The sequence below is a fragment of the Drosophila arizonae genome, chromosome 5 (assembly GCF_054131065.1).
Source record: "Drosophila arizonae isolate 15081-1271.41 chromosome 5, UAZ_ARI_1.0, whole genome shotgun sequence".
Lineage (NCBI taxonomy): Eukaryota > Metazoa > Arthropoda > Insecta > Diptera > Drosophilidae > Drosophila > Drosophila arizonae.
Genome location: NC_142925.1, coordinates 3,552,960 through 3,579,841, shown reverse-complemented (window position 1 = coordinate 3,579,841; position 26,882 = coordinate 3,552,960). Strand labels below are relative to the sequence as shown.

The window sequence follows — 26,882 nt, the reverse complement described above, 5'->3', positions numbered from 1 at the left end:
AGGATGGACCAGGAGTAGATCGGTGGAAGAGGTAGAGGCACTGAGATAAACGTAGGCGCTTAGGCACAGGCGGCAGGAGTAGGAAGAGTAGCAGAGACAGAAGCAGAGGTAGAGGCAGGACCAGGAAGACTACCATATACAGGGGCAGTGGTAGAGGCAAAAGCAGTTATAGTTGCAATTGCGATGGCAATTGCCGTTTGGTTACAAGTTACGCCAGCCCGTTGCAGTCGGGCAGCCAGCTAGCCGGTCAGCCTGCCGGCCAGCCTTGGCAGCCAGCCTTGGTCACATTAGAATGACAGCGGGCACAGCCATTGTCATTTCTCATGCAGCAGCCACAAGCAATGGGAAGATAGAGAGAGAGGAAGAGAGCGAGAGAGATGAAGCGAGAGACAGCCGAGTCTTGTAACTGGTTTAGTTGCAACTGTGGCATGCAAATTGCCGCAAATTGAATTTGTCTGATTACGTTTGCGCCATAATCGATTGTCTCTCTTAGGCTCGGCATCAATATTTGCTTAGCCACAGGATGCGAATGCGCAAAATACAAAATGAAAAATTGTGCCAAGGCGCAGACATGGACAGATGGACAGACAGACAGACAGATAGACCGACAGGCAACCAGCAAGGCAGTCAGCGAGTCAGATAAATGATTGCATTCGAATTGCATTTCGATGATTGCAAAATTGCGTTGCCACGCAGCGAAAATTATGAACAACTCGTCCATGCAGCTGCAGCCAATGTAAATGCTTAATGGAGATTATAGAGCACATCACGGGAGTGAGAGCAAGGAGTGAGAAGAGAGAGAGAGAAAGAGCGAGAGAGTGAAGTGAACCCCACAGGAGTCTAGAAACTAAATGAGCACATTCAATGGAAACCATGCGAGCTTGATTGAAAATCCATAATGTAGCTGACTAAAAATAAAACTATTTCAAAAGAACTTTAAGCGGACAGATAAACAAATAGAATCAGTCTAAGCTCAATAAAAATTTTAAAATATATATTAAATAGTTGAATAATTTAAGTCATTAAAATACTTTAATGTCTTATTAGTGCCAGCCATAGTTTCCTTTGTATTTAGGACTTGATCTACTTAGTTGTTGAGAAAGCTCCTTAAAGCATTCGCTATTTAAGGTATATCATACTTTATATATATCATATCATATCATAGCAGTATTTAACTCTAAGCAGTATGGTCTTGAGATGAAACTAAGTTCCCTCGCCGAAAGCTCATTAAAAACAAAAAGCTTTATCCTAAAACCTGATAATTCAACAACTTGAAATGCTGTCTAAGCATATCAAATGAAGCCACTAAATAGCTGATTAAATGCAGTTTATCAAGAGGTATGGGAAAAAAACTGTTGCACGTTTTTCTAGTTTTTTGCAGCTAATTGCATAAAAATTTGCATATGCCAGATGACGTTTTTTGGGCTGAATTCAATTAAATGCGAAGCTAGCGTGTGGCACGACACAAAGATGGGAGATGGAAGCGGGAGGCAAAACACTTTTTTGGGAAAATGGAAAATAGAAAAACTCAATTTAATTAGTGCAAAGGCAGAAAAGCATTTTCGTCTAGATTTTTCCAGGTCAGCAAGGCTGGACGAGCAGGCATGTGTTAGGTTTACTTGATCTTCAGATGGCGATGATTGCCTGGCACATGGGCAACCCAAATAGATGAAATGAGACTGACTGGTGCTGCTGCTGCCTAGGAATGCAATCATTAAGCTGCAAATGCGCTTTTTTGTGGCATGTCAACATAAGCATTCGCCATAAATCAAATGGCGGCCAAAAGGCATTGAGCCCTGGGGCAATGCCAATGCAATGCCCAGGCAATGCTCTGGCAATACCTCAATTTGTTCGCTCCTACGGGCCGGGCCAAAAAGAATGTCGCAATCAAAATTTCAACATCATGTTCATGCCACAGCAGAGATCCCAACAGAGCAGAATAGAACAGAACTGAGCAGAGGAGAGCAGAGCAGAGCAGACATAGAGCCCAGTGCTGGAGCAGATGCTAAATTTAGATTCACTCGATAGCTGTTCGATAGGGCCAAATGTTGTTGTTGTTGATGTTGTTGCTTTAGCTGTTGCTGTTGCAATGTTCGACCCAAAAAGCAACAGCATCCACTTCATAAAAACATATTAAGTTCAGCATCTGCTGCAGAGGTCGTCAGCTCATCCCAGTTGCTTCTCTCACTTTTATATATGTCTCTAATTGGCGCAAATTATTACAGTTTGATTTTCGGATAGTTTGATATATATCTATATATCTGTAGTATAATGACGGCAATTTGTTTGGCTCGATTGCATTCCATTCCAGAGATTATGCATTCAGCTTGCTTCGGTCGCCTGCTCAAACTGAAGTATTAAATTACCATAAATTAATATCATCCCCACTGTCCATTTAATTAGAAAGCCAGACAATGGCCACTCGAAAGAAAAGTAAAAACTGCATTGGCACAGTGGTGTGACGGCCAGAGAAATGAGGCGAATCATTTAAATACAGATAAGAATAAATAAATTCCTGTATTTAAAGCAGAATCTCTTAGTTCAAATGGAGATTGATTGAGGAAGCAAATGAAAGAGGCAAAAAGATTAATTTGGCGTGGTGAAATATAGACTGTGAAGGTGCTAGAAATATTTGTTAAATTTAGGAAAATTTTATAAAAAGAGAAAAGGTATTTAAATAAAAGTTGAAGCTTCAAGTGTGATTAATTAGAAGGTAAAGCTAAAATTTTACTTTGGCACAATGGAATTCATCTTGAAATCTTGAAAGGTATGGGAAAATTTTAAAATTTCTAGTAAAAAGTTTTATGATATTTATATTATTTTATATCTCTGTTTATCTTTAAATTTAAGGCCGTTAATGAAAAATTAGAAATATTAGGGGTGTATGGATTTATCCATTGCTGGTTAGTTTAAGTAAGTAGTAGACCAAATGCTGAATGTAGATCTGTAATACAATATGATATATTATTAATATTTGTAATATATATCAAATCATACAAATTTCTTCCCTTAACTAATGCATTTAAACAAGCTGAATAGCTTTAATGAGCTTCTACAGTTACACTGAGCAATATAATATGTCTATAATATTTGTAATATGCTTAAAGTCATATGAATTAGGAAACTGATACTTATAAGTCGGCTGAAAGCTTTAATGAGCTTCTAAAGTTACTCTGATTATTTAACTTTTCCTCCATTGCCCATTTCATTTGTCGATATTTTCATCTTTGAAGGCTTATTACTTTTTCACATGCATCTGAATTGTTGTATTCTTTCAATTCGAGTACCACTTCTCCACTTCACTTCACTTCAGTTGACATTGAAGTTGCAGTTTCTCTTTGTCGTCGTCGTCTTCTTCTTCTTCTTTTGCCTCTTGTTTCGCTTCTCCAATTCAGAATTCTGATTATGTGAGCCAGCGTCCAATTGAAAATGATGAATGTGTCGCGTGTTTTAATTTATATGCCCAACACATGGCCAAGCTACCAATGTGTGTGTGTGTGTGTGTGTGGGTTTATGTGTGTGGCAATGTCAGGCATGGTGTAAATTGAGATATGCCTATTGTAATTCAATTTGAATAAACCATGAGAAAAACAACAACGCTCGACTCTTGCAGACCTCTTTATTTTTATTTTCATTCCTATATCAAATTGCGTTTTACCTGCTCAAAGGTCAGAGCTATAAGACTTGTGTAGAGCATTAGCGTTCAGTTCGAATTTAAAGGTTGTGCGTATTGAAGTGTGTATTGAAGTGCACTGAGAGAAAGAGTAGAAGAGTTGATGCAAATGGCTAATGGATGGCATTGAACGGATAGATGGAGTAGATGGAGAAGGTAGAGTCGATAGAGACGGTAGAGTCTATAGACATGAAAGATACAATCGTTAATATAGTTAGAGATAGACAGACGTAAAGGCTAGAGTATAGATATCTGAATAGACTCCATAGAGTAAATATATTAGATAGAACATAGAGAGAGAGAGAGAGAGTTCTAGAGTTAATAGAATAAATTTACTGGATATCATAAATGAATCAGATAGAATATTTGCTGGCAGAGCAGGAAGAATACATAGAGGCCATAGAGTAGATAGAGACGCTAGATAAAATAGATGGAATATATACGAGAGAAACTATCCAGAGGAAAGACCAAACATATTTAGTTGTATAATCTTTTCCATAAGCTAACAAAAATCTTTATTTAAAATAATTTAACTTAGTAATAAATCGCAACTGTTGCTGATTTAATAAAGAAAAAAAAAATATAATTTAATTTAAGCGAATAAAACATATTTTAAGCTCTAATTTGGCAAGTTATCCCATTTCCTTTTTCTTGCCTTTCACTCCAAATGCTCGCTCAGTGTTGCCCTGCAGAAAGTTGATTTAATTAATTGCTTGAATTAAACATAATTAAATCGATGCTTAGCTGCTCACTCACACTTTCTATATTTTTGGTGTGCAGGTTTTTCGCTCAGTGTTGCGGCAATATTGTTGCAGCAGCAATGTTGCGCATCATGCTGCGGGGCAGCAACATTCTCTGCGCATGTGCAACCAATTATTAATTGCATATGAATTATGCGGCGCAGTGGTTGCTCTTGTTGTTGTTGTTGTTGTTGCTGCTGTTGTTGTTGCTGTTGCTCATTTTTGCATTCCTTAGCTGAGTCAGCATTTTGTTGGCTTTGTTGCCTTTGTGGCGCTGACTGCGACCAACTGGCGCCGACGTCAACGGCGTGTGCCTGCGCCTGTGTGTGTGTGGGTGGCTGTTGGCTAGAATTCATATTCTTGCAACATTGTCTCGCCCCCTTCTATTCTTGCCGTTGCTGCTGTTGTTGTTGTTGCTGTTGTATATATTATTAAATTACAAAACAAACGGCCCACACATAAATAAGCCGCGTCCCAAGCATTAGACGGGAAGTGCGCCGCATCCTGCATCAAGGTGCATCACTCAGTGAGAGAGAGAGACAGAACGAGATGGCAAGAGTAGAGGATTTTTGCTCTCTCCCTTTTTTTTTTTTTTAGAAAAATTCCTATTCACTGCGGCGTCTATAATTAAGCGTGAAATGTTGCTGGCGTTACGCTGCATTCCAGCCAAGCAGAGAGGCTGCGAGCCCTTTGGCTATAGCCATGGCCGTGGCTTGCAACAGGCAAACTTGCAACAGGCGAGCTTGCAACATGCCAGCCAGAGTCACTTTTATGGCTGCCTTTTGCCAGTTGCAACTGCGCCTTGCACCTTCTGCTGCAAACATTCATATTAATTGCAAGTGTCCGCACTTACTTTGCAACATGCTGCAATTAGAATGTTGAACGAACGTTGCCTCTGCTGCTTTTAGTTATACATATACATATATATATATTTATATACATGTATATATATTCCTTATTTCTGTTGACGGAAGTCAATTCAAATGCTGCCCTTAGGGCCCCGTTCAGGTTGAATGCACGAACAACAACAGCAACACAACCATAACAACTGCACTTTTAGGCTGGACCAAAATTGACTTCTCATGTCTGCGCCTCCATAGAGGCCTCGTAATATAAACCAACCAGTCGGACTCAGACCCAGCCAGCCAGGCAGTGGAAGTAATTAAAATAAATGGCTAAGCCAATGCTCAGCGCACAGAACTTGTTAACTGAATTAGAGTTAGCCAAATGTGCTAGCTAGCCATTGCCTGCGGCATCTAATGTCCTGATCCCTGACTTGGCATTGGCCCTTGCACTGTTAGAAATGCACGATTGATTGTGAATTTCCAGTTGAAAGCAGTGAAGACTTGTACTATGGGTTCCTCTCTCTCTCTCTCTCTCTCTCGGCTTCTTAAATGAAACTTTTGTCTCTCTATACCTATACCTTTTCTATAACTCTCTCGCTCTCACTCTCTGTTTGCCACCCATCATTCCTTTGTCTGCCCTTTTACTCTCTCCTTCTATCTATCTTCTACTCCCTCTCTCTCTCTTCTCTCTGTCATACTGCCTCTCTATTTCTCTCTCTGTCTCAATTTCTCTCTCACTCTATCCCTTTTTGTCCGTCTTCTTCCCCCTCTCTCTTTTCGTCACTCTCTCCTGCACCTCCTCGCTCTACCTTCCTTTATTTATCTCACTCTATCATTCCCCAATTCTATCTTGCTTCCCTCCTCTCACACCAGCCCAAATATTTTTTAGCCATAACTTTTCTCTCAGTGCACGCTTTGAATTCCACGCCACTTCAACTCGTGCCTTTGAGTTGCCTTGTCGCCATGTCTGCCATCAAATTAAAGCGCTAAATTGTTGTGCGCCTCGTCTTCCTGTCTTTCATCACGCATTGGGCATTCGCTGTTGTTGCCTAGACCCCTAGCTGCTGCTGCTGCTGCTGCTGCTGTTGTTGCCCAAGTCCATGTTCAATGTCCGATCCCCGATCCATGGCGATCGGCAGTCAGTGAGCTTCATTAACATATGGGGCGTTCGTAAATAACTGATAGACAGCTGCCCAGCTCGACGGGCTGGCTGACTCTGGCTGCTTGGCCTGCCCATTGGCAGTGAAATTTTATGATGCCACATTTCCTTTTGGGGTGGCTGCTGCACCTTTTATGTGCTGTGCAACAAATGCGCGAACATTGCTCACTGCCCGAGCGAGCGCTCGATCGATTGGCCATCAATTAAAGATGCTGCCATACAAATGTGGCCATAATTTGATTGTTTTGCGCTACTACCAGAGGCCGTCGATAGTCGATAGTCGACAGTCGCTGACCCGCTTTTTATGTGCTTGTTGATTTTTTTCTCATTTTTTTTTTTCTGTACAGCTTTTGCCACTTGCCAATTACAGCGAACCGGGTCGACTCGACTGCCCAGCCCAGCCATAGTTGGTTCGCCTGCAGCTGCCACTCCGGTGGTCCAGCTAGACACTTGGACGTGAGCCATTCAGGCTGATGGCCTTTAAAACGCGTTCATCTTCCTCTCCCGCTCACTCCTTCCCCCTCTCTATCTCTCTCTCTCTCTCTCTCTCTCTCTCTCTCTCTGTCTCTCTATGTGATTCTCCACACATCGCATCTTTGGCATATTTTCATTGGAAAAATGTTTGAACCACTTTGCGGCTGTCGAGTTGAGATGCTGGTGCATTGACCAAAATACAATTGCAGCCATGCTCAAGAGGCATTGACATTGGATCAGTCTCTCTCTCTGTCTCTCCCTCTCTCTGTCTCTCTCTCACTCACTCACTCACTTAGATTGTGTTGCTTATGGCATCTGACACCCGTTTTGGTCATTGAAAGCCCATTTCAACATTTCCACATTCCGCACAGGCGGCCTTGCTTAATATGGCTGCACTAAGTGCAACATTTGGGGGCAAGTTTATCCATTGCGGTTCTTATTAAGGCCTTCAGGGAATTTCTCAACTCGCAGAACTCACTAATTTAACTCATTCTCTTAAATCTTTCTCTTTGCAGGTATGTTGTTTTATTATTATTGTCTTGTGGACTGTTGATGAAATGCAAACACTTTAAGTCATTCGGTTGGGGAATGCAAGAGAGGTAAGTGGGTGGGCTTGAGCAGTTACTTAAGCAAGTGGCAGGGGAGAGTAGAGAATCAGTGAACTGGAAGATGATCCTAAGGAATTTGTGAACCTAGCTTGTAAAGACTGGAAATTTTCTTTTCTTCTTTTAAATAGAGGAACATCTATCAATAATTAGTCAGCTAAACTTGATTTGCATCTCTATTAATAGGTAATTAAGCTTATCTCAGATTCATCTCCAGAAATTATATAAAATCTTTAAAAGAAGTCTAGACTTGACTTTTTCGTATCTTGTTTGATAGATCTATTTAGTTGTAATCGATTGCTATTAATAATATTATCGAGATGTGTTGCTTTGATATTTTCTTCTTGTCTTATTATTTTGAATTATCATGTAAATTATAAAATTTTACAGAAATTTTCTTGAAAATTTTTAACTCAGCTAATTAAAATTGATTGAGCTGCAAGGGAACTGTTCTTTGTAGAAAGTTTTACTTAGCAATGCGTACAGATTTTTTCAGATGCTGCTGCATGCCTCTTGTCATAAAGACTGACAACAACAAGGAGAGGCAAGAAGAAGAAGAGGCAGACGCAGTAGCAGCAGCACAAATCAACTGTGCAGCTTGTTAACAAAGTTATCTTGTCTTGGCCGCGTGTCAACAGGCCGACAGCCAATGCAAATTTAACCAGCGGCTTATTTATGGAGCTCATTAGCAGAGAGCGAGCGAGTGAGCGGGAGTCAGAGAGAGAGAGAGAGAGAGAGTGGGAGACGGGAATGCAGGGGGAGCGAGAGAGATGCCAGAGGCGATGGCAGTGGCAGTGGCAGAGACTGTGGCAATTGCCGTTAACCAGAAGTCAATGTCGCGTATCTAAAGTCAATATTGTGTTCAGCTGTCCGTCCGTCCGTCTGTCCGCCTGTCCCTCTCTCTGTCTGCAGATCTGTCTATCTGCCTGATTGTGTCGTGTAGTGTAAAGCACCTTAAGACAGTTGGCCTTCAAATGTGCAGCAGCCGTAGACAGTGGAGGCCCGACAGAGACAGGCCAGAGCTTGACTGACTGACTGACTGAGTGAAGGACAGACTGATTGACAGACTGTCGGAGTGAGTTGAGTTTGACTGACTGAGTGACTGACTAACCGACTTACTGATTTACATAGCGGAAAGACTTGTGACTATCAGAGTGGATATTGACTGACCGACTGGCGAACTGAGCTACGATTGACTGATGTGTGATTGACTACCTGATGGTTTGAAAGACTGACTGATAGGTTGACGACTTATTGATAAAGAGAATGACTATCTTGTGATTGTTAAACTGCCCAATTGTTTGACTGTCGGACAAACTGATTGATTGACTGACTGACTGGCTGCCTTACTGAAAGACTTGACATTGACAGACTGACTAACTAGGGATTCTTGGCTTACTGAGTAACTGATGGATTGATTGACCAAGGTGTGACTGACTAACGGATAGTGCAATCGTCTGATTGATTGACTGCTTGATCTACTCATTGGCTGACTGACAGATTTGACGTATGGTTGAATAACTGATTGATTGATTGACTGTCTGATTGAACGACTTATTGACGATTGGAGTGGATGATTGATTGACTCTTTGACCTACTCATTGACTCATTATCTGACCAACAGATTTGTGATGAATTGACTATCTGATTGACTGATGGATTGTCTGATTGAATTGAGTAGTTAACTGCCTGATTGACTGACTTAGACTGTTTGATTGACTGTCTGAATAAGGGATTTATTGGTATATTCACCGACTGTGGGACTAGCTTCTGATTGATTGTCTAACTTAACTGTACTTAAATCTGAGCTATGCATGTATATATGCCTATAATAGCGTCTGCCCGTTTAGTTCCTCCCACGTAACGTGGCTTATGCAATTGCATGCTCCACTTATTGGCCCTGGCCCAATCAATCAAAATGCGTTTAGACTTCAAGTTTGAATTGAAGTTGGAGCCGGAGTCACCAGTTTCTACAGTCAGCAGTTGAGTAGATTTTCTTTCAAGATATTGACAGACATTTCCTGCTCATTGTGGCTTTCGCTTTCCGCCCGTGTTGCGTATTGAAAATTGATTTTGAAAGCGAATGCAGCTCAAATGAGCTGCGTTTACCGACCACAAAACCGCATCATGTGTCCACATGGATTAAACAGCAGCTGCCTCTGCCTTTGCCTCAGTCTCAGTACTCCAGTGCCCCCTTCAGGCCCCTCTCTTTGCAGCAGCCGGCGACGCGTGGGCGACTCTGCTGGCGGGGTCAAAGCGCAGCTGCTTGAAACCTTTTTCTCGCATAGAAACCTTTTCTTGCCATTTTATCGGCTAATTAAGCGTTAGCTTCGCTTATATAATGCCACGGATTTTCAAATGTCTTTATCAGCGTTCGCATATCGTTAGCGAATTTCCATATGCGGCTCGCCGCTCGCTTATGTTGCATGTGTTGCATGCTGCAAATTTCACCCGCCTTAAAAAGCCCTTGAACTGGCACTGGTCATGGCCATGTCTCCTGCATACTTGTTGCCCATATTTGGCACCGACAAAGCCAACACCAAAACAACAACAGCAACAATAGACAACAGCGACAATAACAACAACAACAATAACAATGCTATTAGCATAAGGCCAACGGCCCAGGCAAATATTTTGACCAAAAAAAGCCAGTGAAATTAGCCGGCGTCCAAATATTTGGTTTATTTTTATTTACCTTATCGAATTTTATTTTACAGTTTTAATTTGTATTATTTATTTATCAATTTGATGAGCATTTTTTTTTTTTTATATAAATACAATATATATTTAAAAATTTTTAAATCATATTACTTATTTATTTTATTTTTAATTTTAATCGTATACATGTATGTACATATATATTTTATGTTGATTTTTATTATTATTTATTTCAAAGAATTTTTATTTTGTAGTTTTTCTTATAATTATTAAATTTTTTACTTAATTTTTAATTTATTTTTATTATTATTATTTAATTTCTAATATTTTTTAATTTCTGCTTTTATATATATATATATTTTTTTTTTATATATTTCAATAGTTTTCTAATATTTTTATTATTAATATACATTTATATTTTTGTTAATACTATAATAATCTAAAAATTTAATTTTAATTAACGCATTGTTAAGCTTACGCCCCTTATTTACTCTAATAATAATCATCATTCATATGACTGACAGCTTCCTTTCAATTTGGAATTCCTCTTTCCTGTTTTTTTTTTTTTTTTTGCAGAATTTCTTTTTTTATATTTTTGCATTTGTGTTCAGATATTTTTAGTAATATTTTTCACACTTTTATGCATTTTTCACGCCATGTTTGCAATTCATCAGGCTAAAAACATGTTGCTGCTGTTGTTGTTGTTGTTGTTGTTGTTGTTTTTGTTGTTGCTGCTGCTGTTAATATTGTTGTTATTTATGGCTCAGGGGCACGTTCTGCGTGCGCCTCATCGCTGTTCCTGTTCAAATGCCAGAGTCACGCAGTTCGCTCAGTTCGTCATGTCAAAGTCAACGACGGACGCTGCATTGAAAATGCCAGCAAAGTTCCTTACAATATGGGTATACCCTGTAAGAGGTGAGCTCAGATAGGGGTATGCTGTAACGTAGAGAGTGAATGAGCTCAAAGATTCTAGAGCAATTGATAACCATCGTTAATACCAGGTTAGAGATATATTATAGATTATACAATAACTCTCTCCCTAACTTTATAGCCCTATCTCTCTATATCTATATCCCTATCTCTCTCTCTCTCTCTCTCTCTCTCTTTTTCACTCGCTCTCAATCTCTTTGGCTTACTATCCCTTACTATCAATGTATATCACTCTATTTCTCGCTCTCACTCTCACTGCCTATCTCTCGCTCTCACTCTCTCCCCCTCTCTCGCTACTCGATCTTGCTCTCTCCCTGTCTTTCACCTTTCTCTCTCTCTCTCAGTCTGTCTCTCGCCCTCCCTCTCTTACTAATCATTTCACTTTAAAGCTCTTGCATTTGTAGGGTATCGCTTAGTTGTTCAGTTCACTCGCCTTCTTGACAGGCCGACTGCTTCTTTTGCCACTCGAGACTCCTTCGGGCTGAAGTGCAAAGTGCAAGTTGGTGGTGGCAACAATATTCAGCTGCTGTCGCTGCTGCCTCTGCTGCAGTCGCCGTTGCTGTCGCTGTTGTTGCAAGTGTCGCATGCCTCGAGGAGTGGCCTCCTCAAAGCTGTTGCAGCTGAAGTTTTGGAGTTGGGCTAATTTAGAAGCAGCTGCCTCGGCCCCGGGCCCTGGGCCTCGGCGGCCTGGGCACAGCGTTTTATGAGATTTTAGCACTTTAGGGCCGCGTGGCATGCAGCCTGTGTGCTTGCCGCTGCCCCGCTCGCCTGGTGGCCGGGTCTTGCTTAATGGATTTCTGGCCATAGGAATTTAGCACGTAGCTAGTGGAAAACTAATATGCTTTAGAGGGCAGACGGCAGGAGGCGGGCGGACAGGCCAGTCTAGGCAGGCAGTTGGCTGAGACGGAGACGAAGACTGAGACTGAGGCCAGTCAGGGCTGCGTGACATTTATGGCTTCGTCTGGGCCAACTGTCCAGGCCGTCCATGTGTCCGTGTGCTTTGCTCAGTCGTTCAGTTCTTTCGTTTTATTTTTCACGTGCAAATATGAACAAGATTTATAACGTTTGCGGCTCAGCGACATTTTCCTAGATTTGTGTGTTTGTAGCCGCCTTTTGAAAAGGATTTCACTTTTTCGCTGGAATTTGCTGGAATTGCATTGCGTTGGCCCCAAAAAGAAGAGCAAGATAGATAAAGACAAATAGAGAGTGAGAGAGAGATAGTGGGGAGACAGGAGACAGCAATGGGGCCTGGAGCCGTTTAAGTGCCTGTGAACCATGCGATCTTGGCCGGAGTCTAAAAATAAATAAGTTGACTAAGCTGCAGCCCAGCGCTGGGGGAGATGATCTTTGGAATGCTTCTTCTCTCTCCCTCTCTCTGTCTGTCTCTGTCTCTCTGTCTTATGCTCTTTGGCTCTCAATTTCCTATGGCCTTTCGCAATTTGCCTCTAAATGCGACTCTAAATGCATATTAAAATATCATTCAACTGTTGGCTTTAGCTCTTTCATTATATTTTTCTTGTCTCTTTTTGATTAAGCATAAGTAACTGCTATGAAGTTGGCTTCTTCTTCTTTCTTTATATTTTCTGCAAAAGCACGATTATCGTATCACTTGGAACGGATGCTGCATGGGGCAGATGAAAGCCAGCTGAAAGCTGCAGTCACTGATTATTTAGTATACCCTGTAATGATGATGTGAAGTTATATACGTTAAATAGAATCAGAGTTGAAGCTTATTTTAAAGAGACTTCAATTAGGGCTTGTCTTTCTCTTAGCTTGTAGGAAAGGAGTTAAAGGGGAGTCATATAATACAGAGATTATTGATAGATTGTACGATTTACAGAGATTTTTTGTTATTTATTTTCTGTGTATATAGCTTTTATATACACATATATGCGATAAATAATTCATGAGAATATCAAAGATATATGGAATACCAGAGTATTTTCCAACTAAAACTTAATTTTTTTAGACAGGCTATCTGAATGAAAACATATGATAACTATTGGAATTATATTTATGAATTTAGCGTATATACTAAATATATATAGTAGAAGCAGAACTTATCTATGTCTCATATCCCCTCTTTTAGGCAATTTCTTCTTCAAGCGGAATATTCTAAATCTTCTTATGAGAGTTTATGACATAGTTAAAGAATAATAATTATAATAACATATTTTATATTCTTTTTATACGCTATAGGTATATTCGATATAGTAGTTTCTTCTATATTTATATTCCATATTCTTTAACAAATATTCTATTACAGAAAGCTAGCTTCAATCAGCTTTATAGGGTGTATTAGACATAGAGACTTCCTATTTATCTCATATACATAAGTGTATGCCACTATATCTACTTCTACGCATATCTATATAGATGTATGTATATACCATATCAACTTCTAGCACTCCGTCTCAGTTAGTGTATGCATCTAGTCGACTCTAGATCGCCGACTTGCGTTGCATTGTGTTTTCGGGGTGTTGGCTGCATCCGCTATTAAAATTGAGTAATACCAAAAATATATAATAATTATAGTTAAATTTTACATGTGTTTTCACACAGCTGTTAAATGTTCTCTCTCCGTGTGTGTGTATGTGTGTGCCCAATGGCCCATGAATTTAAGCTTCCGCTGTAATCATATATATATGTATATATATTTATGTATGTATGTATATTTATATATATTATATAAAGCTGTGCATAATTTGTTATTTAATCGCAGGTGTCTTGGAATGCTTCACTAAAGACACTAAAAACTGATTTGTTTTGCATTAAATAATCGACTCAAAATTTATGAACAATACAATTTGTTGTTGTTGTTGTTGTTGGTTGTCTCTTATCAGCTAAATGTGTTTCTGAAGCGCATTTTGCGACACATCGAATACGGTATTTAATAGCAATTGCAAAATGCGTGCCGCAAAGTCCACGCTAAGAGCGCTGATTTGGCTAAACACACGTTTACACAGATACCAAAACGGCAGCGAGGTATGGCAATGGGTTTTTAATGACCCAGCTGTGGATAAGGTGGCCGGCGGTGGCTGAGGTGGTGCTGGTGGTGCTTAACTGGCCTCTGGTCATTTCCCTAAACGTTGCGCCAAATGCGGCGCCAGCCAAAGCAGACAAAAATAAAATGCCGATTAAAATATCAAATGAGTGTGTGTGTGTGTGTGTGTGTGTATCTTGTGTGTTGTCTGCCTGTTGCAGACGAGCGTCTAAGCGCCTTAATATAATGCTATCAACAACAAACAGCTGGCCAGAGCCAGAGCCAGAGCCAGAGTCAGAGCGAGGTGCGTGCGACAGTCTCTGAAGGCAGCAATCGATTTAGTTGTCGTCGTTGCTGCAGCGATTGCAATCGATGCGGACTAGCGGGAGTGAGAGAGAGGGGGGAGAGATGGAGAGGGAGAGGGAGAGGGAGAGAGGTAGTGTGTGGGGCAAGACTTTCGCCACATTTGCAACTTATGCGACAACTCTTATAAATCAACTTGCAATGGCTGTCAACACCTTCTGCCTGACCTTTTGCCAACTCTGTTGAGCTGAGCTTAAAGACTGCTGCTATTTTTAGCCAGCTTACCAAAAATGCAAGTTTAATAAAAGCACATTGCAATCGGGTGTATAGGATTGTGCAATACTCTTTCAATATGCCAAATGAACTGAATATATTCATATAATAAATATAATATGTGAACTAAATATTTGAATTGATCAATCAATCAATAATAGGTAAGAAAGCTCTAGTAGAGACTGCTCTGTCTCCGTCTATCTCTCCGTCTGAGAAAAGCAAGAGTTCATCCTTTCCATAGAGAAGATCATTTAATTTGTTTATATGTATGCAGCAGTATTCATTTAGTATTTATATTTAGTTAAAACGAAGCTAGAGTGCTTGAAGCAGCAGAGATTGTTCTGATTGGTCAGTTGAAGCTCAATGAGAGCGACCTCTACCTGGCACCGGGCACAAAATTTGAGTGAAAGTCGCCCTATATAAAGGGCTGCAGCTGTACCATTTCTTCAGTCGTCCAGGGCCGATGGGGGTCAGTAGTGCAGTGCAGTACTGTGAAGAGAAGTTTGGGATCGTTCAGCTAAGACTTGGAGGAAATACGTAGAGGAAATACGTAGAGGAAATACGTAAAGGAAATACGTAAAGTAAACACGTGAAGGAAATATGTAAAGGGAATACGTAAAGGAAAGAAGTAGAGGAAATACATGTAGAAAATACTTCCTCTACGTATTACGTAAAGAAAATACGTAAGGAAAATACATATAGGAAATACGTAGAGAAACTAATTAAATGAAATAAGTAAAGGAAATACGTAAAGGAAATACGTAAAGGAAATACGTAAAGGAAATACTTAGAGGAAATCAATTTATATTCTACTTCAAGTCTCTAAATTCAGGACCTCCTTCCTTACAAGCATGCCCTATATGCCACGCCCCAATGGCCTCACGCCTCATATCATAAGTTTCTATTAGAGAGAGGAAGTTTTTCAAATTCATCCAAGTCTCTAGCTCCCACAAGCCACCAAATGCTTAGCCCACTCTGCCTCCCACACTGCACAAAAACCAATATACTCTCTTCACACTCAGCGAGCGAGCATGGCAGTATGCACAAGAAAAGGAAGAGGAATATCGCGTAATCTTTGGGCAGCCATCGGCGGCTTGCAACTGCGTCTCGCGCATTATGAAATTGTGTCAGCTCTGCCATAAATTGCGCACTTTAAACGGGCCACGTCCGTCCAAGTCGTCCATGATAGGCCGTGATAGCATCGCCGGCTGCGTCGACTGCGACTGACACCTGAAGCCGTAGACGACAGAATCTGACAAAGGGCCGGACCAGACCGGGCCGGAGCTGGCAGCCTCGCTGTCTGCCCAAATGTAACCGAAAGCTGGCAGTCAAGTCTCCAATGTCCCAGCTGTCCCAATGTCCCAATGTCCCAGCTGTCCCCTTGGCTACTCCAATTGCACAAAAAGGTTGCGAAATGCTTTGCATTGTTTTGCTCAGTGTGTGACAATGCGACATGTAAATTTGTTGCTTGCAGTTGTTACTTCTTTTTGTTGTTATTTAACTTCTCTGTTATTCTTTTTTTTAAATATTTTTTTTGCTAGTTTTATTGCTGTCCGATTCCGCCGGCTGATTGCCGCAGGCGGGCTTAGTCCCTGGAATCGCTTCATAAAACTGTCAACTCAAATTATGCCATAAATTGATTAGGCAAATCGCAGCTGCTGCTGATCGCAGCTTAAGCGAGCTGCATTCAGATTACTGCTATAATTCTCTATAGCTAACTGAAGCGGAAAGTTTAGATACGTAATGCCGTCGAAACTTTAATGGGTTACAGGGATTAAGCCATGTGCTAAACCAGACTTCAGAAAAATAAAATACGTTTTTAATGAAAGGAATGACAATTTTTAAATATAAAATATATAAATTAAGAAATATTATTTTAAAAATATATTTAATAATTTTATGGTAATAATATTAATAGTATATTATATAAATTAACAAATATTATTTTTAAAATATAAAAAAATATATATAAATTTAGAAATATTATTTTTAAAATATATTTAACAATTTTATGGTAATAATATTAATAGTATATTATATAAATTAACAAATATTATTTTAAAAATATAAAAAAAAAATATAAATTAACAAATATTATTTTAAAAATATATTTAACAGTTTATGGCATTTTGTTGGGTAACATTATGCAATGCTTTTTGCCTTTTGTTCGATTCACATTTTTTTATGACTTTAAGTAGTAATAAATATTTTTATGTTTATCTGAATTTTTGCATTTTACAAGTCAATTTTGTTTATGTTAAATTAATTTTAATTTTATATTTTAGTTTTAATTATTGTTTTTTTATTATTCTTGAACTCTTATTTATTTATTTATTTTTATTTTTTAATAAACTTTTATTTTAGTTTACCGAAACTGAAATTTTAAAAATAAAAATATATTTAAAATTTAGATATATATATAATATAACATATAATGTAAGATATAGGTATATACAAATTTAAAAATTAAACAAATGTAATTTAATGTATACAAAAAATAAAGTAGTTTTATTTTCAATATTAATTAATTAATTTATATATATTTTTTTGAATATTGTTATGTCGTAAACTTTTAAATCCTCATTTTCTTTCGTTAAATTAAATTAAATAATACAATATTTAATATTTCTATTGGCTGGCATCATTAACTGCTCTGACCATATTTATAGAGTATTTGATAGTTGCGCTTTGCTCCAATGCCGGCTAATTAAACGCATGACAATGATAAAATTGAAGTCTTGTGGCCATTTGCCAGACATAACTATAAGCTGTTACCTGTTACCTGTTGGCTGTTAGCTGTTAGCTGTTAGCTGTTACCTGTTGCTCGCTGCCAGTTTCGTCCCACGGCTGGCAATTAAGCAAAACTGCAACAAATGCGCTTCTTGCCACCAAAGTGGGTCAGAGATGCAGCCACCAGCAACAGCAACAGCAGCAGCGGCAGCAGCAGCAGGAAATGCTCAGATCTTTGTGGCGTCATCAAAGCTCGTCATTGGGTTTGAGCTACCCACGCAATAATCTAGCAAAATGATGGAAAAATTAAATGTACAAATCATGTTTACGACTTGTCGTCAGCCAGTCGCCCAGTCAGACAGACAGACAGACAGACGGAGAGACAGATAGACAGTTGAATAACTGAGTGTTCCATCAGTCCATCAGTCTGAGGCAGTCAGTCCAGCTGTCTGGCTGGCAGTGGGCGTTGTTGCTGCAGCAAACTAATTGTTGTACGTGGCAACTAGCTGCCAGCTAAAAGGAAATATATGAAATAGAAACAAGGGGAGGAAAACCACATTGTAGCCAACTTCACATTGACACCGTTTGCAATTAGAAGAAAAAGTGGCCCGTTGGCTACTGTGCAGGAGCTTGAAGTCGCGAGAGCTGGGAGAGCTGGGAACTGGGCGCAGTGTCTAAGGCTGCCAATGAAGATGATGCTGCCCGGTTGACTGTCCATGTTAATATGTTGGATTCTAAATAGCTAAAAACCAGTTGCAGTCGATGCCATCTCACTGTTGGCTCTCTGCGGCTCTGTGTGTGTGTGTGTGTGTTGCTAAAGTTAATTGCCTGATTTGAGCTAAGGCTTTGCTGTCGCAGCCGGCACAGTTTTTGAACCTCGCCACAGAAACTGTGGGCAGCTCTTTATTTCTCCTTGGAGCTGTTAGGCAAATGTGCTAAAAGATTAGACATTCGGATTAGGCACGCATATATAAGTCAGCGCGGAGAAGACTCAGTACGGACGGCGACTTGCAATGAATGGGAAAATTGGCGAGTGGAGGAAATTGAAAGGCAGGGAAAAGCTGCGTAAGATAAGCTGTGAGGAATTCCATGAGGAAAACGTAAGGAAATTGATGAGTAAAATATTTAGATTGGTCCAAGTCAATGGAGCAGAAGAACTGAGAAGTGAGTCAAACAGGGCGACGAATGTATGAAGAAGAAGAGTGTATGGGTAAGGAGTGCGTAAGAAAGGGTGTATAGGTCGGTGTGAAGCGATGAGATGAGGGAGAGAAAGAGAGGTGAAGATACTATAAAGGAAAAGGACAATTAAATAGGATTCGTTGGATAAGGTAACACGCAATATGGAAAGAAATGGGGTAGATACTAATAGGCGTATATGATTGAAAAAAGAGACAGTATAATCGATAGATAGTAGAGATAAATCCCTAAGTACAGCAAAATGATATACATAGATCGTAAAATAGGGAGAGTTGTTCTAGTTCTAGATATTTGATATAGAACACTTACGCTCTTCCATATTGTCTGCTATATAATCATGAAGACTTGATTGTTCTCTATATAATCTAAACGTAGCCAAGTCTTGAGATCTTAAGAAAGAACTTGGAGAAAGAATACAGTATAAGAAGAGGTTCTTTTAGCAAGGGTATTCCAGTGATTGTGACTATCTCAACACAACCTAACATTTTCTGCTACATATATTCCACATAACTTGATCTTTGACTGTGTGGGCTAATATGTGGCCGTGTCTAACGATCGTCACGCGTTGATAGGCCGCATCGGCCTCACATAATTTTGTGATATTTGCCATAATTTTGAGCTGCGTTAAATGAAATATGTTGAAGCCAAGCCAAGCCAAGTCAAGGCGAGTCGAGCTGAGGCGAGCTGATGTATTGAGTTGTTTAGCCCCAGGACACGCAACACATACACACACACACACACATGAGAGCAGCAAGACTTGCAGAGTGAACAGAATGCGGCCATCAGTCAAGGCAACAAGTCAAGACATCGACTTCTACTTCTGCTTGGAGTTCGAGTTTGAGCTCGAGTTTGAGTTCTTGTCTTGGCTGAGTCTGCTGCATAAATAAGTAGGCTGCCTTCGAGTGCGAGTCTGTCGGCCTGGCTGGCTGGCTCGCCTGACATGGGAATTGATATGGCAACGCAACCACCACCAGCACCACCGGCACCGCCACCACGACAACAAACATCTGACAAACAGTCAACTGGGCAATTGGCAACGGGGCATTCCTTAGCTTTGCTCATCAGTTCTCACAAATGGTTCAATTAATCAAAGAGAACCTTCGACAACTAGCGAATTTAATAACATTATTCGATATCACACACACACACACACACACACACACACATACATACATACACATACATATATGATATCTGACAGTTGATATATAAATTATAGATCATGCCAGTCAATAGTCAATAGCTATTTAATGATGCCCCTTGTAAGCCAAGCTAAAGAAAAAATAAACAAAAGCGAGCAAATTGCATAAATCAACAAACGTGGAATGCAGATCAAGATCGACGACTCATGAATTATAAACTGCGATCGCGTCTAGACTAGATCGTAAACAATTGAGTATTATATATGTATATATAGAGAGAGTAAGAGTAAGAATTTTCTTAGCCTTTGATTGACTTTGAATAATAAATAACTGAGTTAGGGCTTTACTTGTTAAATCATTAAAATAGATTGTGGGATTGGAAGTGCTGACTTTTGATGTCAAGCTGAAGGTCCGACAGTTCTCTTTCAGCTGCCTAGTTCTGAGTTTACTATAGACAAAGCAATCATATGCTAAGCTGGAATAGCTATATGTGTAAAGCGTCATATATAAGGATATACTTATATATATATACCTATACATGCATATAAAGCTTTACATCAATGAATAATTATCATTATCGATATACGCATTACTATATATTAATTACTATTATAATAGAGTGTGATTCGAAATATTGAATTTTGGTCTTATGAAGAGGCTATCTGCAAGATTTCTTGCCAAACTGTCTAGCGTAAGTCAGTGATAGTTTCTGAAATTACTATAGATGGAACATAGTTATGGAACTTTCCATTTAGGATTTATGAAACATCTATACAAGTTTTGATACAAAACTACACATTATGGGATTTGAATTTCGAACTCAATTTTACTTATCTAGCTGCATAGCTTAAGGTCTAACTTATAGTGGATAGTTAACCTGATTTATATTAATAGAGATGATTGGATATTTATTACTAAGAATTATTAAATATGTATACATGTGGGATCGTACCTAAGAGTAGATATGAATTCAGAATAGAACGGAATTTCAAATTAATTAGTTGACCTTTAAAGAAGTAATTTTCGAAATGCGTTGTCTAATACTTAGTTAGAACCCTTTGTAACTGAGATATGTGCGTAAATAATATATAGATAAATATACATATATAAACCAATAAATAAAATATAGTTAATTTAGAAATGTGTGAAAGTTATCCACAAAATCTTACGTCTAGGCTGATCTGAAGCACTGCTCAGTCTTTTTATGTTCATGCATAAATTCAGCTATAGTTTTCTATGCATTCCCAACTCGACACACGTATATAAATATCTGTCTGTATGCATATATGTATGCAGCTAGCTACGACTATTGGCCATCCTATCATAATGAATTCTCAATTTATTGCAGGCAGCAGCACAGAGCTAGCCCATTCGCTGTTGGGCTTTTATGACACGCTGACAAACACCTTGAGCGCTGGTCCAACGGCAACAAAGGCTGACAGCAGTGGGAGCAGCCAGAGCAGCGGTGAGTCAACGCCAAAGCGCAGCAATAGCAATTGCAGCACCACCAGCAGCACCACCAGCACCACCAGCAACAACAGCAACAACAGCAGCGACAACCATTCGGGCAGCTATAGTTTGGATGGTGGAGCACAAACGCCGCTGGTGGTTGCCGGCCTGCGTGACGATGTGGCTGATGGCGTGCAGCTGAGTCGATTGGTGGTGCAACGGCGTCAGGAGCTGGGCAGCAATCACAGCATCTCATCCACAGCATCCAGCAATCATTCGCGGCGCGGCAACAATATTCGCGTGCTCTCGCCCAATGTTCAGCGGATTATTACACACGCAGATGCGGAGCCCGTGAACGCCATCGACATCGAAGCCATCCAGCAGCAGCAGCAACTGCAGCAGACCCACTCACTGCCCGGTCAGCGCAGCCCCACGCCCTTGCGTTATGCAAAGGCCGCAACCACAGCACCACCCAAACTGAAGCTATCGCATCTGCCGCTCTCCAAGACAACGGGCAAGCTATCCACCCAATCGGGCAGCGACCTGGTGTCCACCTTGGATGCGGGCAGCGACTACGTCGGTGGTGCGCACAGAAAGGCCAACTCATCCGCGGATGAGGACAAGACACCCACCAACAAGGCAGCGCCCGGCACACCCTTTCACTTTGAGGGCAATCCGTTCTCCAAGCTAAAGCTGCAGAGCATCAAATTAAGCGAAATGGAGCAGCTGGCGGTAACGAGCAGGCAGCTAGCTACAGCACCACCACCAACACCACCAGCAGCACAAGCACCAGCTCCAGCTCCAGCTCCAGGTGCAGCCAGTACGCCGGTGCCACCGCCCAGGCACAAGGCCTTTGTGGTGGCCAGCGAGCCGCTCAGCCCAGAGCCGTTTGTGGACGCAATCAACTTTAACCTCGTGGCCCAGCACATCGAGAAGTTGACATTGAGCGACCTGGATCTGGGCGAGGGGGAAGAGGCGGCCGAGCAGCTGGTGGAGGCCATCAACAAGCCGCTGATTGGCAAGCCACTGGTGCGCAGCGTCTCGGCACCGCGCGCTAGCCAGAGCGGCTCCGCCGGGCCGAGCTCCCCGCTGCAGACGTATGCGCGCACCAAGCTGAAGAGCCAGAGTGGCAAGGCGAGCACCTTGGGTGGCGGCATGCCACTGCGGCTGCCCACGGCCGAGCAGCTGGCTGAGCTGGAGGAGGCCAACAAGCTGTCGGCCGAGAGTCTGGACACGTTGACGGACATCAAGCCGAAGTATCCGCCGCGCTTGAGCGAGCTGACGCGACTTAACAATCGTCCGCTGTCCTCCTCCTCCATTTGCTCCACGTCGTCCAGCTCCAGTTCGGGCTCGGACCAGCTGCTCAATGGCAAGCTGGCTGCCACCTCCTATTTGGCCAGCGTTGAGAGTTTGGCCGAGAGCGAGAACGAGCTGGGCGACCATCATCATCATCATCATCCCTCGCACACGAATCCCATGAGCGTGCTGGAACGCGCCTGCCTGGAAATTGTGGACTCGGAGCGGAGCTTTGTCGAAGATCTGGGTCAGGTTATCAAAGGGTAAGCCACAGCACCTGCTGACAGTCCCCGTGAGCGCCTCTAACAACTCTCTTCCCCTCTTCCTGCAGCTACCTTCTGGACTGGAAGGAGCGCGCCTGTCTGCGCACAGACGAATTGCAAATACTCTTTGCCAACATTGAAGAGATTTACGAATTCAATTCGTTGCTGCTGCAGCAGCTCATCAACTCGGGCATGGATCCGGGACGAATAGCGAAATGTTTCATTGACCTACGCGATCGCTTTAATGTGTATACAACCTATTGGTGAGTGAAGTAATCACAATCTACTGCCTCAATAGTATTAAAAGCGAGCCCTAGGGATCAACCCATCAGCTCATGCTTAGAGCAGTGGGATTGCCAGAAGAACTGTATACCCTAGTTAACATTCCCTGTATTATATATCGTCCCATTATCAACTTTCTACACAGCTTAGCTTCTTTCATCTTCTATCTATAACTCACTCTCTCTCTCTCTCTCTCTCTCTCTCTCTCTCTCTCTCTCTCTCTGTCTCTTGATTAGTCTTCTCCTTTCGCTCTCAGTCTCTTTCGTTCTCACTCTAGTTACCCCACTCTCTCTCTCTCTGCCTCTCTATCCTTCTCTCTCTATCGATATATCTTATTTTTCGCTATGCCCTTCTACCACTTTTCTCATTTCTCTTTATCGGTACATATCCTGTTTCCTTTCTCTATCTCTCTCTCTCTCCATATAATATATATGTATCTCTTTCCCTATCTATCTCTCTCCCCTCCCTTTCTCTATTTTTTTCTTTATACATATGCTCCCTCTTTCTTTCAAGCTCTTCACCACCTCTTTCACTCTCTCCCTTGTTCTCCCTCCCTTGCTCTCCCTCGTTCTATGCTCAACGAGCCCTCTCGTTGACTTCTCGTTCCTTTTTGGATTCCTTTGTATAATTTGAGTTATAGTCTAGCACTTTCTCAGCTCTCTCCTCTCTCCCCCTTTCTCCTGCTCTGATTTATTCTTAGATTTTAGTATTTTGTAGACAAGTCGTCAGGTTATTTCCCCAAGCGCTTGGCGTGTTTGCCAAATCTCAGATAGCCTGGCCAAGAACGGTTAACTGGACTGGTCAAAACAAATGAAAAAAAAGCACAAAGAGCTGATCTCGATTGCAGTTGAGACACGAACATTGACTTTGACTGGAGCTTTGGCAGTCCAAGCACGCCATGCTCGCCTTACTCGATGTTCCATTTAGGCGCTGACATTTGGCTCTGACTCTGCTCCGTTCCCGACTCTGGCTCTGGCTCTGGCTTTGGCTTCTCTTTCGGTTTCTGTCAATTTGGCCGCCGTTTGATTTGTCGCCCCGGCTGACAGCTGGGCATATATCATGTGTGCAACTCCTCCAACAAGCTGATTTTAAATTCAAATTTCTTGATGTTTGGGCCTGATGAAGAGCTCAAAGTCGTATTCATAAATCAGCAGCTATATATACTCATATATATATATATATATATATGTATGTATATATGTATTTCTTCTTTTGTCTTACAGCACAAGCTACCCGGAAGCCATCTCGCTGTTGACCAAACTGCTGCAGGCGAAGCACACAAATACGTTGCTGGCCTCCACGCAGACGCTGCTGCAGCATCGCCTGCCCCTTGGCTCCTATTTGCTGAAACCGGTGCAACGCATACTCAAGTACCATCTGCTGCTGGACGTAAGTAGAGGCACCATGAGAGTTCCCAGCAATTCCCTCTAACCCATCTCTCTCTCTCTCTCTCTCTCTCACTCTCTTTCAGAGCCTGCGCAAGCACTGCGATGTGAAGGAGGTAGCTGAGGCGTATGCCATAATGCGACAGGTAGCGCATCACATAGACCAGGTGAAGCGTCAGCAGGAGCAGCAGAGTCGTGTCAAGGAGCTGTCCGGCATACTCGACGGCTGGATGGGACCAGGTGAGTTCGACTGAGTCTAGCAGTGCTCTGGCCAGGCCGACATTAACCAGAATCATTCTCTCATTCTCCCAATGACGCTGCAGATCTGAGCGTGCTGCGAGAACTGAGGCACGAGGGCTTGCTCATGGAGCAGCACAACAAGCCGCGTCAGGTGCTCCTCTTCGAGACGATGCTGATCATTACCAAGCAAAAGGAGGACGGTCGTCTGCAGTTCAAGAGCCTCATAACCGTAAATAGAGCCCTATTGAAAGCCGACCCCGAATCAAATCACTCACTAACCTATCTCTCTCTCTCCCCCTCTCATTTGTAGCAAAAAAATCTAATGCTGAGCGAGCATTTGCCCGGCGAGCCGACCAGCTTCTATGTCATACCCTTCGATGACCCGCGCAATCAAATCAAGTTGACGGCCAGAAATCGTGACCAGAAGCGCATCTGGACGCAGCACATCAAAGATGTGATGCTCCAGGAGCTGGATATACCCACTCGTGCCAAGGAGCTCGTCTACCAGCTGGGCAACGAGGAAGGTGAGCCCCAACAAAGCTGAGCTGAGCTGTCTGCCTCAAGCAGCCCATCAGCTCTTTATAGTTTTCTTTGTTTTTGCTTTTGTTTTTGTTTCTGCATAGCCGCTACCTGTGTGTCTTAAATGTTTGTCTTTCCATGTTGTCGCTGTCGTTGTTGTTGTTGTCGTTGTCGTTGTCGTTGTTGTCACTGTTTGCTTGTTTTTGTTTTTTAGTTTTTGCAATATTTTACGGCAAGCTATGATGATGTAGTGTAGTTACAGTTATGCGGGCACACGTGCAAATGCACTGTTCAAAAAAATGGTGACTGAGCTACCACATTTAGCTTTCAAAGCTCATTAAGTACACTGAGAAGAAATGCGTTAAATTATGCACAGTAGCTCTTAGAGATATCCTACACTGCAAACCATTTTTAGCAGGATGAAGGAAAAAAGCTGCACGAGCTTTTAAAGCTCACTGGTATATTTGTATATTTTAATACAGTTATGTAAACTCATTAAAGCATTAACTTATACTTAAAAGCTTAGCTTGAGAATCGACTTTACAATTTCAAATTTTGAAACCTTTCAGTTATGTATTATACTTAAAAAAATGTATATATTTTAGTATATTAAGAGAGCTTTTAGAAGATCATTCAATGGAAAGCTTTGAAAGCTAAACGTGCAAGCCAAGTTTAATAGTAAAATTAAGAACTTTGACATTGAATCAATAGACTCTAAGCTGTTCTCATGAATTACCCTTTAAAGTTCTATGATCTCTCTAAATACGGAAGCTCTATCTTAACTATACAAAGCTTGCAATCACAGCGATTCCTTAAAAACTCACTCACACGCATATAAATTACGAAAGCATTTTAAATGTAGAATCGAGCTCTCATTTTTACTGAAAGCTCAATGTCAATACTCGAAATTTCGACTTTAGTAATTGATTAATAAAAGCTCTCACGCTCCCCTTTTCTCTATCCTGTCAAGACTTAGTCTGATTTCTTGCAGTGCAGTTCTGCACTTCATATGCCTCTTCAGCCTGCTGCTGGCTGGGACTCAACTGAAGTGACATAACCGCGTCTTAAAATACTTTTCAGTTAGTTTATTTTGCGCTAAGCTCCTTTTATGTGGCTGAAAATCGTGCCACATCTGGCGCTCTCAAGTTGATTTATGTCTGTGTGTGAGTGTGCCTATATAAATACATATAAACATACATATATCTCTGATGTTTGCACATTTTAATTGCACATGCTTTGTGCGCAACTGTACTTGCCATCAAATTTGTGACGCCTGCATAATGTTATATAATTGGTTTAAGGCTCCCATTTGACTAACTCTAATACAAATGTTTATTGGTGTGTGTAACTCTTCATTTAACTTTAGTATTTGTGTGAATCTCTCTTAACTTTTATCTATATACAGACATATACCTACTCTATATATACTCTTTTATTTTTGCTATATGTTTACCGTTGTAGTACTACCAGTGACGCAATTTAAAACTAAACCACCCAAACCAAACAAGAAAAGAAAACTTTAACTAGTTTCTAAGGCGTTCCCTAAGGCTAAACACCAGAGACTGAACTACTTTCTTCCATAACCCCAGCCCCCCCAAAAAAAAAAAACAAAATAAAATAAACAAACAACTAAAATTTAATTAAAGTACAATTTCTAGTAAATTAACTTAACTGTTAACTGCCAATTGTTATCGTTAAACTCTGTAATCGTAATCGTAATCGTAATAGTAATTAGT

General features: G+C 41.0%; 1 protein-coding gene across 2 annotated transcripts in view; it reads left to right on the top strand.

Annotated features, from left to right (window-relative positions):
• The window catches only part of GEFmeso (Guanine nucleotide exchange factor in mesoderm), an 80,606-nt gene that overhangs the window by 50,073 nt on the left and 3,651 nt on the right, over positions 1–26,882 (top strand). For both annotated transcript variants that reach the window (XM_018010114.2, XM_089470623.1), the window contains exons 2-7: positions 21,061–22,720; positions 22,789–22,983; positions 24,226–24,391; positions 24,474–24,627; positions 24,711–24,856; positions 24,938–25,151. In XM_018010114.2, the coding sequence (XP_017865603.1) occupies positions 21,061–22,720; positions 22,789–22,983; positions 24,226–24,391; positions 24,474–24,627; positions 24,711–24,856; positions 24,938–25,151 (2,535 nt within the window). The remainder of the gene's footprint in view (positions 1–21,060; positions 22,721–22,788; positions 22,984–24,225; positions 24,392–24,473; positions 24,628–24,710; positions 24,857–24,937; positions 25,152–26,882) is intronic.